Source organism: Salvelinus fontinalis, chromosome 4 (genome assembly GCF_029448725.1).
Source record: "Salvelinus fontinalis isolate EN_2023a chromosome 4, ASM2944872v1, whole genome shotgun sequence".
Taxonomy (NCBI): Eukaryota; Metazoa; Chordata; class Actinopteri; order Salmoniformes; family Salmonidae; genus Salvelinus; species Salvelinus fontinalis.
In genome coordinates this window covers 80,679,840-80,693,328 of record NC_074668.1, presented here as the reverse complement: position 1 = coordinate 80,693,328, position 13,489 = coordinate 80,679,840, and the positions used below count along the sequence as shown (strand labels likewise).

Here is a 13,489-nt window from a genome sequence, read left to right as displayed (position 1 = left end):
TGAAGTCAATTGATTAGTAAATATATACAATACATAGGCTACACACTGCAGTAACAAACGGTTGACAACAAAATCATTGCACAATCAATGCTGTCAGACTTTATCCTCTGGCATAGCTTTTACCTTGAAAACGATTCTTTCTTAGGAATTGGTCTCTTTAAATTACATTCTGCACAGCTATGTAACAAGACAAATATGTCGCTATGAAAAGTATTATAATGCATTAGTCTCTCAAGGTAATGGTATTTAGCTAGTAGAATACATAATTTTTTAATTCAATGTAAATTTTCTGTATTAAATAGTTTTTTCCCCCCCACCATCTGAGAAACTGCAAGTAGAGGGCTTAATATTCTCAAATACCCCAATAAATGTAAACTCTAGCCCTGCAGGTGCAATGTGGAATCCAAACTAGATGTTTGCAATTTTGAAAGTAAATGTTTTATGTCATGTTGTACATTGTTGATACAATTTAGCATTTCCTTTCAGTGGTTTATTGTGGACCGAGACATATTTACATTTTCTCTAAAAGCATGCTCAATGTATTATTAACACACAATGTCATACTGTAAATATGACTGACCACACAAATATATTGTAATGAATGTGGAAAAAATATTATATTTTAAACTTTGCAATGGTACTACAATAAGTGTACAAAAAATTAGGAACACCTTCCTAATATTGAGTTTCACCCCCGTTTGCCCTCAGAACAGCCTCAGTTCGTTGGGGCATGGACTCTACAAGGTGTCGGAAGTGTTCCACAGGGATGCAGGCCCATGTTCCCACTGTTGGTTTAAGTTGGCTGGATGTCCTTTGGGTGGTGGACCATTCCTGAAAGGCACGGGAAACTGTTGAGCATGAAAAACCCATCAGTGTTGCAGTTCTTGACACACTCACAATCGTGTGCCTGGTACCTACTACCATACCCCGTTCAAAGGCACTTAATTATTTTGTCTTGCCCATTCACCATTTGAATGGCACATACAGAATCCTTTCTCAATTGTCTCAAGAATTAAAAATCCTTATTTAACGTGTCTCCTCCCCTTCATCTACACTGATTGAAGTGGATTTCACAAGTGACATCAATAACGGATCATAGTTTTCACCTGGCCAGTCTATGCCATGGAAAGAGCAGGTGTTCCTAATGTTTTGTACACTCAGAGAACATAATGGAGAGGAAAACTTTAAATGTAATCTAGAGACAGACGAGTTAGAATATGAATCTCTTCTGAGAAAAACAGAGCAGTTAGGTGTGCCGTTGCCTAATGTAATGATACAGGCACAGAGCTGCAGACACTTGCAACAGGTTCATTAAAACCAGGAAAGTATTAGTAAATGTTGACCACAACCTTGTGAAATATCCTAAGGCTGCAACCGCTACACTATATTACAGTAGTTTTAGACATGAGTAGGCTTATAAATATTCAACTAAAGAATCTGAACGGTTTGGCCTACAAAAAAATATGAGACTCTCACAAACACGATGGTGTTCTCCGTTTTTGCTCTACGGCCCACACAAACATCATGGGACTCGTCTGAAGTCGGTACAAACTTCTGGTGGCGTCGGAACAGTTTGGCGCACAAACTATAACCCCACTATGGAAAGGTGAGAATCTCATGAACACCTACAGTACATATCAGTTGTTCTGCTCTAGGATGCCCACAAGCCTTACAAGCCTTGTCTAAAGTTAGCCCGGTACTAGTTTAAAACATTTATAGAAGTATATGTATATTGAAGTAGTTTGTGCCTAAAAAAGGGCAGGAGAACAGTTGCCCCCCCCCCCCTACAATCAACATAATGGTCGTAGATACCATCTGTAATTACCTGTAGTCTGAAATGATTGGTGTAACAAAGTAACTATGTGTAACTCGGTCCTAGTTTAGGCCTACAGAAAAATCTGAAACCTACACCCAAGTTTACCTTCCTTTTATCTCTTTTGGAGTAAATTATCTTTCCGCTGTCTTCACATGTGTTGCATTTTGCACATCAAATTGCAAATATAACCCTATTGACAAAATGAAAATGTACATTGAGAAAAAAGGAAAAATTGTGAGTTAAATCAGGATGGGTGGAATCTTGAGAACGGCCTAGATTTTACATCACAAACTCCCAGAATCTTGCTGGTTTGTGCAGATTCTGAAACAATGCCCTGTGGATTCATCCATTTAAAATGATCTGTGACATTAGAAGTCATGTCTTCTATGCATCTCAAGTGGATTGATCTTCACATCAAACACATGTAGCTAGTTCTCGTTTCCATCTCATAGTTTGACAATGATACAATGGTGAAAAAACACTAGGTATTTTACAAAGTGAGTGCTGTTGAAGCGCCATAAATGCTTACAAAGAAACATTTGGCCTATTTGGGATTACATTTTAGCCTACTTGATTGGGCTGTTCTATTCTATATGAAAGATAGGACCACGATTCAACAAGTGAATACAGGCAAAGGATGTTAGGCTACTCTATCTCACTGACATTAGCTGACTTTTCATCTTTCAAAGCTTAATTTGACTCAAAGCAAAGATAGAGGCAACACAGAATTAATTCAAGTGAAGTCTCGCGGTGTTTAGACACATTTCAGACATCTTGCATTTTTCAGTCTGAAAGAACAAATGTATAAAATACCGTTGACTTCATCGGGCCAAGCGAACCCGAAATAACAGGGCCTTTATTGTTGATATTCGTGACTTATTTGTATTTCGAGCGAATGCATGTGAGGTTATAGGTGGCTGAACCGAGAGCTCGCGTGCCAAACCACTGAGTGGATTGTCTCTCCCGGGGCTCTCGAGCCGTATTGTGCGTCATTTTCATAGCTGCATTTTGTTTTTCTATCGAGGCAACATGGCAACTCCCGCCGCGGTAAATCCATCGGGTAAGTCGCGATTTTATTTTAAGGAAACATCAAAAACAGTGGGGGTTTAATGGTGATTTATATCTTTAAAATGTCAAATGTATTTTTGACATTTACCGAAATGGAAAGCGGAGGCGCTTAGCTCGAGACGCAAACGTCAGGCTCACAGAGCTCGAGCTCTCCACAGCATCCCCTTCCCCCACGCAGCTATCGCAGCCTCAAAACACTTTCTGTACACCTATAAACGTATTTTCTTCATTATAGCGTTTACATACGTCCATTATTTACACACAAACAGCCTTTGATAGCTTTTTAATGTATTGCATGTATTTTCTGCATGATGAGATGCTGGTTGCGTTTTGGCTCAATCCAGCAGGCAGCTAGTTAGCTGCTGCTACGTGCTCTGATTTCACTGAATAGCCAGTCCCCCTCACGATACAAAGGTTATTTAGCATATCCGAGCCCTTGGCCTATCGACGTTAACTCGGGCAATATGAGTCGAGTCATTTCGACGTTTGTCACTGGTGGCAGTGACAGCGATTTGTTGGTCCCTCTCCATCGCCGGTTGATTCGATAGTCATTAGCTAGATGAAATCTGCAGCTTGCTAGGCGCTAACAACACATTTGTAGCCTGGCTTTCTTTACTCGATGTTATTTGAGGAAGAAGTTAACGTTTTTAGTGAACGGCCTAAATAGTAACCTAGTGGCCTAGCTAGTCTTATTTGCATGACCAGTAAAACTACATTTAACTGCCTAGCTTTATTTGCCTGTGTTTGAACCTTGAAGCTCTAGTTGTCATGTAATGACAGTCATAAAGGAGTTAATTACATTGTTGCTGTTATGTAGTCATTACGTTGTTACATTGTTACTGAGCAAATAAATGTACACACAGCATACACTTTTTTTGTTAGATTTTTACTGTATTGCGGAAGTACTAGGCTACAATGCATCCTTAGCTGAGGTGCAATTATATCACTGGCGCTCTTATTAATATAATCAATTCTGGGCAATGATACAAGTTTGGTCGTGATATAGAAGCAAAACATTTAGAGGAAGGCAAACAATGGTTTATATACGCTTTGCTGAATTGCTGCTTGTCATCAAATATGTGTAGGCTATGGAATGTAGCCTGAGCCTTGTGTGTTGAAAAATAATACTCTAAAAGTAGGCCTAAATCTAACGTTTCCTGATGTGCATTCACTCCCGTTCTATTTGCTCTGTTTAGCCAAGGCCTGATGTCTTTTGTATACAGTAATGTTAACTGATTATTGAAACTAACTGTTCTACTGCCAAAAACATTTAATAAGAAATTCATCTTCGATTTTACTGTCATTTCCAATAATAACCACAACAGCAGGCCTCTCTCTCTCATTGGATATGTAAATGAAGTCTAATAAAGAAATGACTGGGGTGTTAACAGCACTGTGGCTGCATATAGAGTTGCCATGTGAAGAGAAGCATGGAACAGAATGAACAATCAACTGATTATTACCTGGGTTGCGTCCCAATAATATTTCATTTCTCCTGAAAAGTACACTTGTTAACTACTTCCCACGAATCTAAAAGTATAGCATTTTACATTTTTTTAAATGTTATTTCCCAAGAGCATTATTTTTCATTAAAGCCAGATTACACAATGCATTAATCTCCTCTTATCCCAGTAACAAACCTATTTGTCAGATTATGCGATAGGCTATAATCCATGTTTGTTGTGTTTTGTTGTGAGAGCCAGTGATATTATGATGTCTTTGGGTGGATTGAAGAAGGGTGCTGAAAGATTAGGCTACACAGGGAATACTGCTACTAGACATGGTGGCTCCTAAGTAATGATAGGGGAAACCCTGGCTGACCTCTCCAGCACTAGCCTCCTGTAGCCAGACGCTGTGTGTCCTGGCTGTCCTCTCCAGCACTAGCCTCCTGTAGCCAGACGCTGTGTTCCTGGCTGTCCTCTCCAGCCCTAGCCTCCTGTAGCCAGACGCTGTGTCCTGGCTGTCCTCTCCAGCCCTAGCCTCCTGTAGCCAGACGCTGTGTCCTGGCTGTCCTCTCCAGCCCTAGCCTCCTGTAGCCAGACGCTGTGTGACCTGGCTGTCCTCTCCAGCCCTAGCCTCCTGTAGCCAGATGCTGTGTGTCCTGGCTGTCCTCTCCAGCCCTAGCCTCCTGTAGCCAGACACAGTGTTCCTGGCTGTCCTCTCCAGCCCTAGCCTCCTGTAGCCAGACACAGTGTTCCTGGCTGTCCTCTCCAGCCCTAGCCTCCTGTAGCCAGACACAGTGTTCCTGGCTGTCCTCTCCAGCCCTAGCCTCCTGTAGCCAGATGCTGTGTTCCTGGCTGTCCTCTCCAGGCCTAGCCTCATGTAGCCAGATGCTGTGTTCCTGGCTGTCCTCTCCAGCCCTAGCCTCCTGTAGCCAGACACAGTGTTCCTGGCTGTCCTCTCCAGCCCTAGCCTCCTGTAGCCAGATGCTGTGTTCCTGGCTGTCCTCTCCAGGCCTAGCCTCATGTAGCCAGACACAGTGTTCCTGGCTGTCCTCTCCAGCCCTTGCCTCCTGTAGCCAGACACAGTGTTCCTGGCTGTCCTCTCCAGCCCTTACCTCCTGTAGCCAGACACAGTGTTCCTGGCTGTCCTCTCCAGCCCTAGCCTCCTGTAGCCAGACACAGTGTGCCTGGCTGTCCTCTCCAGCCCTTGCCTCCTGTAGCCAGACACAGTGTTCCTGGCTGTCCTCTCCAGCCATTTACATTTACATTTAAGTCATTTAGCAGACGCTCTTATCCAGAGCGACTTACAAATTGGTGCATTCACCTTATGACATCCAGTGGAACAGCCACTTTACAATAGTGCATCTAAATCTTTTAAGGGGGGGGGGGGGGGGGCAGAAGGATTGCTTTATCCTATCCTAGGTATTCCTTGAAGAGGTGGGGTTTCAGGTGTCTCCGGAAGGTGGTGATTGACTCCGCTGTCCTGGCGTCGTGTGGGAGTTTGTTCCACCATTGGGGTGCCAGAGCAGCGAACAGTTTTGACTGGGCTGAGCGGGAACTGTACTTCCTCAGTGGTAGGGAGGCGAGCAGGCCAGAGGTGGATGAACGCAGTGCCCTTGTTTGGGTGTAGGGCCTGATCAGAGCCTGAAGGTACGGAGGTGCCGTTCACCTCACAGCTCCGTAGGCAAGCACCATGGTCTTGTAGCGGATGCGAGCTTCAACTGGAAGCCAGTGGAGAGAGCGGAGGAGCGGGGTGACGTGAGAGAACTTGGGAAAGTTGAACACCAGACGGGCTGCGGCGTTCTGGATGAGTTGTAGGGGTTTAATGGCACAGGCAGGGAGCCCAGCCAACAGCGAGTTGCAGTAATCCAGACGGGAGATGACAAGTGCCTGGATTAGGACCTGCGCCGCTTCCTGTGTGAGACAGGGTCGTACTCTGCGGATGTTGTAGAGCATGAACCTACAGGAACGGGCCACCGCCTTGATGTTAGTTGAGAACGACAGGGTGTTGTCCAGGATCACGCCAAGGTTCTTAGCGCTCTGGGAGGAGCGCTAAGAAGCCCTTGCCTCCTGTAGCCAGACACAGTGTTCCTGGCTGCCCTCTCCAGCCCTAGCCTCCTGTAGCCAGACACAGTGTTCCTGGTTGTCCTCCCCAGCCCTAGCCTCCTGTAGCCAGACACAGTGTTCCTGGCTGTCCTCTCCAGCCCTAGCCTCCTGTAGCCAGACACAGTGTTCCTGGCTGTCCTCTCCAGCCCTAGCCTCCTGTAGCCAGACACAGTGTTCCTGGCTGTCCTCTCCAGCCCTGTGTAGCCAGACACAGTGTTCTCACCTAGAACCACAGTACGCCATGCTATGTCTGGCTGCCACCTCCTGAGCACTAGTTATTATGCATGTATGAGTTGAAGTGTTGTTTATATACTTCTAGGCTACTTCATGAATGAATGAATTAGTTGGTTGGTTCTTTGCTGGGGTCTGCATTGCATCTGGGGGTTTTCCAAGACAGAGAAAAGTAGAAGCTAGTGGAGGAGAGAGGGAAGGATAGGAAAGGGAGGGAGAGGAGAGGGGAAACGCTAGCTTGTATCAAATATTAACAGAACTGCTGGGAGCACTGGGGCAGACAAAGGGGTTTGTTTAGCATATCCATAACATCTGGCTGAAGGAGTGAATGAGTAGACCAGAGAGAGAGAGTAGACCAGAGAGAGAGAGAGAGAGGGTGAGTTGGTAGGCCTGGGAGAAGGAAAGGCACAGAGAGAGAAATTGTGATTTGGCACGCAATGTGCTTCAGCTCACCACCCAGCACGACACAGAGCGCCATATTCAGTCTTTCTGTGTCCTAAAACAGGCTGGATTTAGGCTACATTGAAAACAACAGAAAAGCCACCATGGAATGTTCTTCTGGAGGTTCAGGTACCACATGGCCATGTCCACGCTTTCAGAGTAATATTAATGCAGCTGTAATACAGTCACAATGTCACACAATGTCTAATGTCATGTTCTCATGTGGTACCTTTCTCTGTCCTCTGTTCCAGAGATGGGCAGTGAGTTGCCGGGGCCAGTTACTATGCCGGGGGCGGTGGTGGGGGCGGGCCAAGTGAGGATGGGCGGAGCCATGCCGGGCCGCGGGGGCAAGAGGAGATCCGGAGGGTGAGTACTATTTTATATCTGCATTTTACCCACAAGGCTATTCCACTGGTGTTCCAGGAGTATTACACCACTATATAAAGAGTATTCCATGTTTATCCCAGGACCAAATATCAATAGAATTGCTTCATTATTCCAATGAGCAGAATTTCAGGCATGGATAACAAAAGCACAGAGCAAGCACACAGCCAATATTCCAATGTTGAATTTCAACAAGCTTTATTAGCAGGACAGAGTAACACGCCAGAGATATACAATGTATGATAGTTTGACATAGTGCCACCGAAAAAAGCAAACAGTAATCTCATATAGCTGCATGTATGATTAAAAAAAACACTCTCAGGTCGAAGACAGAGGGAACAGAAGATTACGGGAGTATTCCACGGTACGTTAACCCCCGGGGCGAAATCAGGACATATTTACCCCATGCCCTGGCATTCTGCCTATACAACATACAGTGCATTTGGAAAGTATTCAGACCCCTTTACCTTTTCCACATTTTGTTACATTACAGCCTTATTCTAAAATTGATTAAATCGTGTTTTTCCACCTCATCAATCTACACACAATACCCCATAATGACAAAGCAAGTTGTCTTGGCTGTGTTCTTAGGGTCGTTGTCCTGTTGGAAGGTGAAACTTTGCCCTAGTCTGAGGTCCTGAGTGCACTTTGTTCCGTTCATCTTTCCCTCGATGCTGACTAATATCCCAGTCCCTGCCGCTGAAAAACATCCCTACAGCATGATGCTGCCACCACCATGCTTCACCGTAGGGATGGTGCCAGGTTTCCTCTAGACGTGATACTTAAGGCCAAAGAGTTCAATCTTGAGTTCATCAGACCAGAGAATCTTGTTTCTCATGATTTGAGAGTCTAGCGGGCTATCAGGTGCCTTTTACTGAGGAGTGGCTACCGTCTGGCCATTCTGCCATAAAGGCCTGATTGGTGGAGTGCTGCAGAGATGGTTGTCCTTCTGGAAGGTTCTGCCATCTCCACAGAGGGTTCTTGGTCACCTCCCTGAACCAAGGCCCTTCTCCCCAGATTGCTCAGTTTAGCCGGGCGGCCAGCTCTAGGAAGAGTCTTGGTGGTTCCAAACGTCTTCCATTTAAGAAAGATGGAGGCCACTGTGTTCTTGGGGACCTTCAATGCTGCAGAATTATTTTGTACCCTTCCCCAGATCGGTGCCTCCACACAATCCTGTCTCGAAAGCTCTACGGACAATTCCTTCGAACTCATGGCTTGTTTTTTTCTCTGACATGCGCTGTCAACTGTGGGAGACAGGTCTGTGCCTTTCCAAATCATGTCCAATCAATTGAATTTACCAATCAAGTTGTAGAAACATCTCAAAGATGATCAATGGAAAACACATGTGCCTGAGCTCACTTTTATGTCTCATAGCAAAGGGTCTGAATGCTTATGTATATAAGGTATTTCTGTTTTCTATTTTTTATACATTTTGTCATTATGTGGTATTATGTGTAGATTGTTAGTAGATTTACATCAATTTTAGAGTAAGGCAGTAATGTAACAAAATGTGGAAAAAGTCAAGGGGTCTGAATACTTTCCGAATGCACTGTATCCATTATACATCTAGCCTACACAAACATGAAGAAATTAAAGCAAAAGCCATCCGGGCAATATGGCAACTCGACATGACACGGAACACAACAGGGACCTGTCTAGGGCATCTTTTATTTACTCCTTACATGAATGTCTGTGGATAGAGAAACTGGAGACATGTCATTTCCAGTAGGAGCCTGACTAAGACGGTCAACAACACAGAGTAATGATCCTCAATTTTCACTGAGATAGGCCTGTGCTCGGTGGAAGCATGCAGTATGTATACTGCATTACCTCTACTATCACGCATAACCATGCATACTGCATTACCTCTACTATCATGCATAACCATGCATACTGCATTACCTCTCGTATCAGGCATAACCATGCATACTGCATTACCTCTACTATCCCACATAACCATGCATACTGCATTACCTCTACTATCACGCATAACCATGCATACTGCATTACCTCTACTATCCCACATAACCATGCATACTGCATTACCTCTACTATCATGCATAACCATGCATACTGCATTACTTCTACTATCATGCATAACCATGCATACTGCATTACCTCTACTATCACACATAACCATGCATACTGCATTACCTCTACTATCATGCATAACCATGCATACTGCATTACTTCTCGTATCAGGCATAACCGTGCATACTGCATTACTTCTACTATCAGGCATAACCATGCATACTGCATTACCTCTCGTATCAGGCATAACCATGCATGGTGCATTACCTTTACTATCACGCATAACCATGCATACTGCATTACTTCTACTATCAGGCATAACCATGCATACTGCATTACCTCTCGTATCAGGCATAACCATGCATGGTGCATTACCTTTACTATCACGCATAACCATGCATACTGAATTACCTCTACTATCCCACATAACCATGCATGCTACATTACATCTACTATCATGCATAACCATGCATACTGCATTACTTTTACTATCACGCATAACCATGCATACTGCATTACCTCTACTATCATGCATAACCATGCATACTGCATTACTTCTCGTACCAGGCATAACCGTGCATACTGCATTACTTCTACTATCAGGCATAACCATGCATACTGCATTACCTCTCGTATCAGGCATAACCATGCATGGTGCATTACCTTTACTATCACGCATAACCATGCATACTGCATTACCTCTCGTATCAGGCATAACCATGCATACTGCATTACCTCTCGTATCAGGCATAACCATGCATGGTGCATTACCTTTACTATCACGCATAACCATGCATACTGCATTACCTCTACTATCCCACATAACCATGCATGCTACATTACATCTACTATCATGCATAACCATGCATACTGCATTACCTTTACTATCGCGCATAACCATGCATGCTGCATTACATCTACTATCACACATAACCGTGCATACTGCATTACCTCTACTATCACACATAACCATGCATACTGCATTAACTCTCGTATCAGGCATAACCGTGCATACTGTGTTACCTCTCGTATCAGGCATAACCGTGCATACTGCATTACCTCTACTATCAGGCATAACCATGCATACTGCATTACCTCTACTATAAGGCATAACCGTGCATACTGCATTACCTCTACTATCAGGCATAACCATGCATACTGCATTACCTCTACTATCAGGCATAACCGTGCATACTGCATTACCGCTACTATCAGGCATAACCATGCATACTGCATTGCCTCTCATATCAAGCATAACCATGCATGGTGCATTACCTTTACTATCACACATAACCATGCATGCTGCATTACCTTTAATATCGTGCATAACCATGCATGTTGCATTACCTCTACTATCATGCATAACCATGCATACTGCATTACCTTTACTATCGCGCATAACCCTGCATGCTGCATTACATCTACTATCACACATAACCATGCATACTGCATTACCTCTACTATCACGCATAACCATGCATACTGCATTACCTCTACTATCACACATAACCGTGCATACTGCATTACCTCTACTATCACACATAACCGTGCATACTGCATTACCTCTCGTATCACACATAACCGTGCATACTGCATTACCTCTACTATTACACATAACCATGCATACTGCATTACCTCTCGTATCAGACATAACCATGCATACTGCATTACCTCTCGTATCAGACATAACCGTGCATACTGCGTTACCTCTCCTATCAGACATAACCATGCATACTACGCTGTGACATGTTAGTCTGTGTTGGCGCCTTCTAATTCCTGGTTTCCTTGGTTACTCACCTCCCTATAACTGGAGGAGAAGATCTGAGGTCCCTCCCCTGAGAACTTCTCTCCTCCAATGCGTTTTGAGAAGGAGGCAAGGAGAGAGGACGCGGGGAATCGAGGAAAGACAGTTGAGAAAGAGCCATTGAATAGGGCAAGCCACATTACTGAGGGACTGCATGTGACAGACAGAGACAGACAGGCAAGCAGACAGAGTGATACTTAGGAATACAGAGGCAGACAGAGTGATGCTTAGGAATACAGAGACAGACAAATACTCATCAGTCACTTCTACTATTATCAGAAGAATGAGTGGGAGAAGATTATTATCACAGACTATAGCATTAAGGTGAAGGCTGTAGTTACTGCGCACTCAACTCATGACTCTACTCAGTGACTGTGTTCCTTTATACCTCACTTATAACAGTAACTGGCCCTCTGTTTAACTCTGTCTTGGTCCGTCATCAGGTGCGAACTCGACCGGAGGCTGAATTCAGTCAAGTCTAAGAATCATTCACAATCTCAGTCATATATGCTCTAGCTAATCAGTCATCAGATTAAGTGAAATGTACATCGCTTTGACACACACACACACACACACACACACACACACACACACACACACACACACACACACACACACACACACACACACACACACACACACACACACACACACACACACACAAGAACATCTGTATCAAGACATCACAGGTCAATTCAGTAGTCTGTTAGACACACCGGTGTGAGATTGAAAAACGCCACTCTGGACGAGTCATCACTAGTGGCATGGCAACCTTTCAACTGCAGAGTTGGCCTCAGCGGTTTGCACTTCCCACACTTCCTCTCTGCTCTGAGCAATACCTACTTGATTGTACCTTTTTAATAATAACAATATGTTTTATTTCTATAGTGCTGTTCATGTGAAAGGCAAACAACACAAATTGCTTTACATTACAAAGGCAGCGTGCGGAAACAGCTGTAACACCTCTGGAACAGTTTGTCATTCTGACGTGTTTGTCCGTTCAGTGTGTTGACTCACTTGACTAAAACAGTAAGATGTTAAAGTTATGATTTCTTCTCACGTTGCGTTGTTTCTTGACACACTTGCTTACTATTACATGTTGTGTTAACAGCAACCTTGAAATGTACTCAAATGCTGCATAAGAAAAGACTCCTCAGAAATGTGGCCGTAACTTAAGGTTTTTAATGCTCTTTCTGATACTCTTTAACCAAATGTCTCAGTGAAGTTGAGTTGTAGTTTTTTTCATCATAACATGTCGACTGCAGGGCCCATGGGCCCTAGTCCAAAAGTGGTGCACTATAGGGGCAAAGTGTGCCATTTGAGACTCAGTCTTAGTGTCGAGGGACGCATAGGAAATTTATTAATTTAATTTTCTGTTTGGCAGTGACTATGCATTTCACAATTTCTGTTGCTGTTGCACCAGGGCCTTTTTCAGTAGGAACAGCGGAGGAAATAAGCATTCTCATTGTTCAGTAGGAACAGGGGAGGAAATAAGCATTCTCTTTGTTCAGGAGGAACAGGGGAGGAAATAAGCATTCTCATTGTTCAGGAGGAACAGGGGAGGAAATAAGCATTCTCTTTGTTCAGGAGGAACAGGGGAGGAAATAAGCATTCTCATTGTTCAGGAGGAACAGGGGAGGAAATAAGCATTCTCATTGTTCAGTAGGAACAGGGGAGGAAATAAGCATTCTCATTGTTCATGAGGAACAGGGGAGGAAATAAGCATTCTCATTGTTCAGGAGGAACAGGGGAGGAAATAAGCATTCTCATTGTTCAGGAGGAACCGGGGAGGAAATAAGCATTCTCATTGTTCAGGAGGAACCGGGGAGGAAATAAGCATTCTCATTGTTCAGTAGGAACAGGGGAGGAAATAAGCATTCTCATTGTTCAGTAGGAACAGGGGAGGAAATAAGCATTCTCATTGTTCAGTAGGAACAGGGGAGGAAATAAGCATTCTCATTGTTCAGTAGGAACAGGGGAGGAAATAAGCATTCTCATTGTTCAGTAGGAACAGGGGAGGAAATAAGGATTCTCATTGTGGTAGCTCCTCTGTTAGAATTTTTATTTATTTTGTGTCCACTGGATTAGAAAGCTGGAAAGACACACACACACACACACACACACACACACACACACACACACACACACACACATATGGACAGTTTA

The 13,489-nt window shown here is 43.9% G+C and overlaps 1 protein-coding gene across 2 annotated transcripts; it reads left to right on the top strand.

The window, feature by feature from the left end:
* Positions 1-2,461: 2,461 nt before the first annotated feature.
* Positions 2,462-13,465, top strand: LOC129854502 (uncharacterized). 2 transcript variants are annotated; one of them, XM_055921619.1, is made up of 3 exons: positions 2,462-2,876; positions 7,169-7,233; positions 7,356-13,465. In XM_055921619.1, the coding sequence occupies exon 3, from the start codon at positions 9,303-9,305 to the stop codon at positions 10,623-10,625; it is 1,323 nt and encodes a 440-aa protein (XP_055777594.1). In that variant the 5' UTR covers positions 2,462-2,876; positions 7,169-7,233; positions 7,356-9,302; the 3' UTR covers positions 10,626-13,465. The 2 variants fall into 2 exon arrangements, with proteins under 2 accessions (XP_055777594.1, XP_055777595.1); XM_055921620.1 differs by lacking the exon at positions 7,169-7,233 and having other exon boundaries at positions 2,466-2,876.
* Positions 13,466-13,489: the final 24 nt, after the last annotated feature.

Excerpts from the sequence above, each read along its gene's own strand:
- LOC129854502 (XM_055921619.1), top strand. The coding sequence starts at position 9,303 with ATGTATACTGCATTACCTCTACTATCACGCATAACCATGCATACTGCA.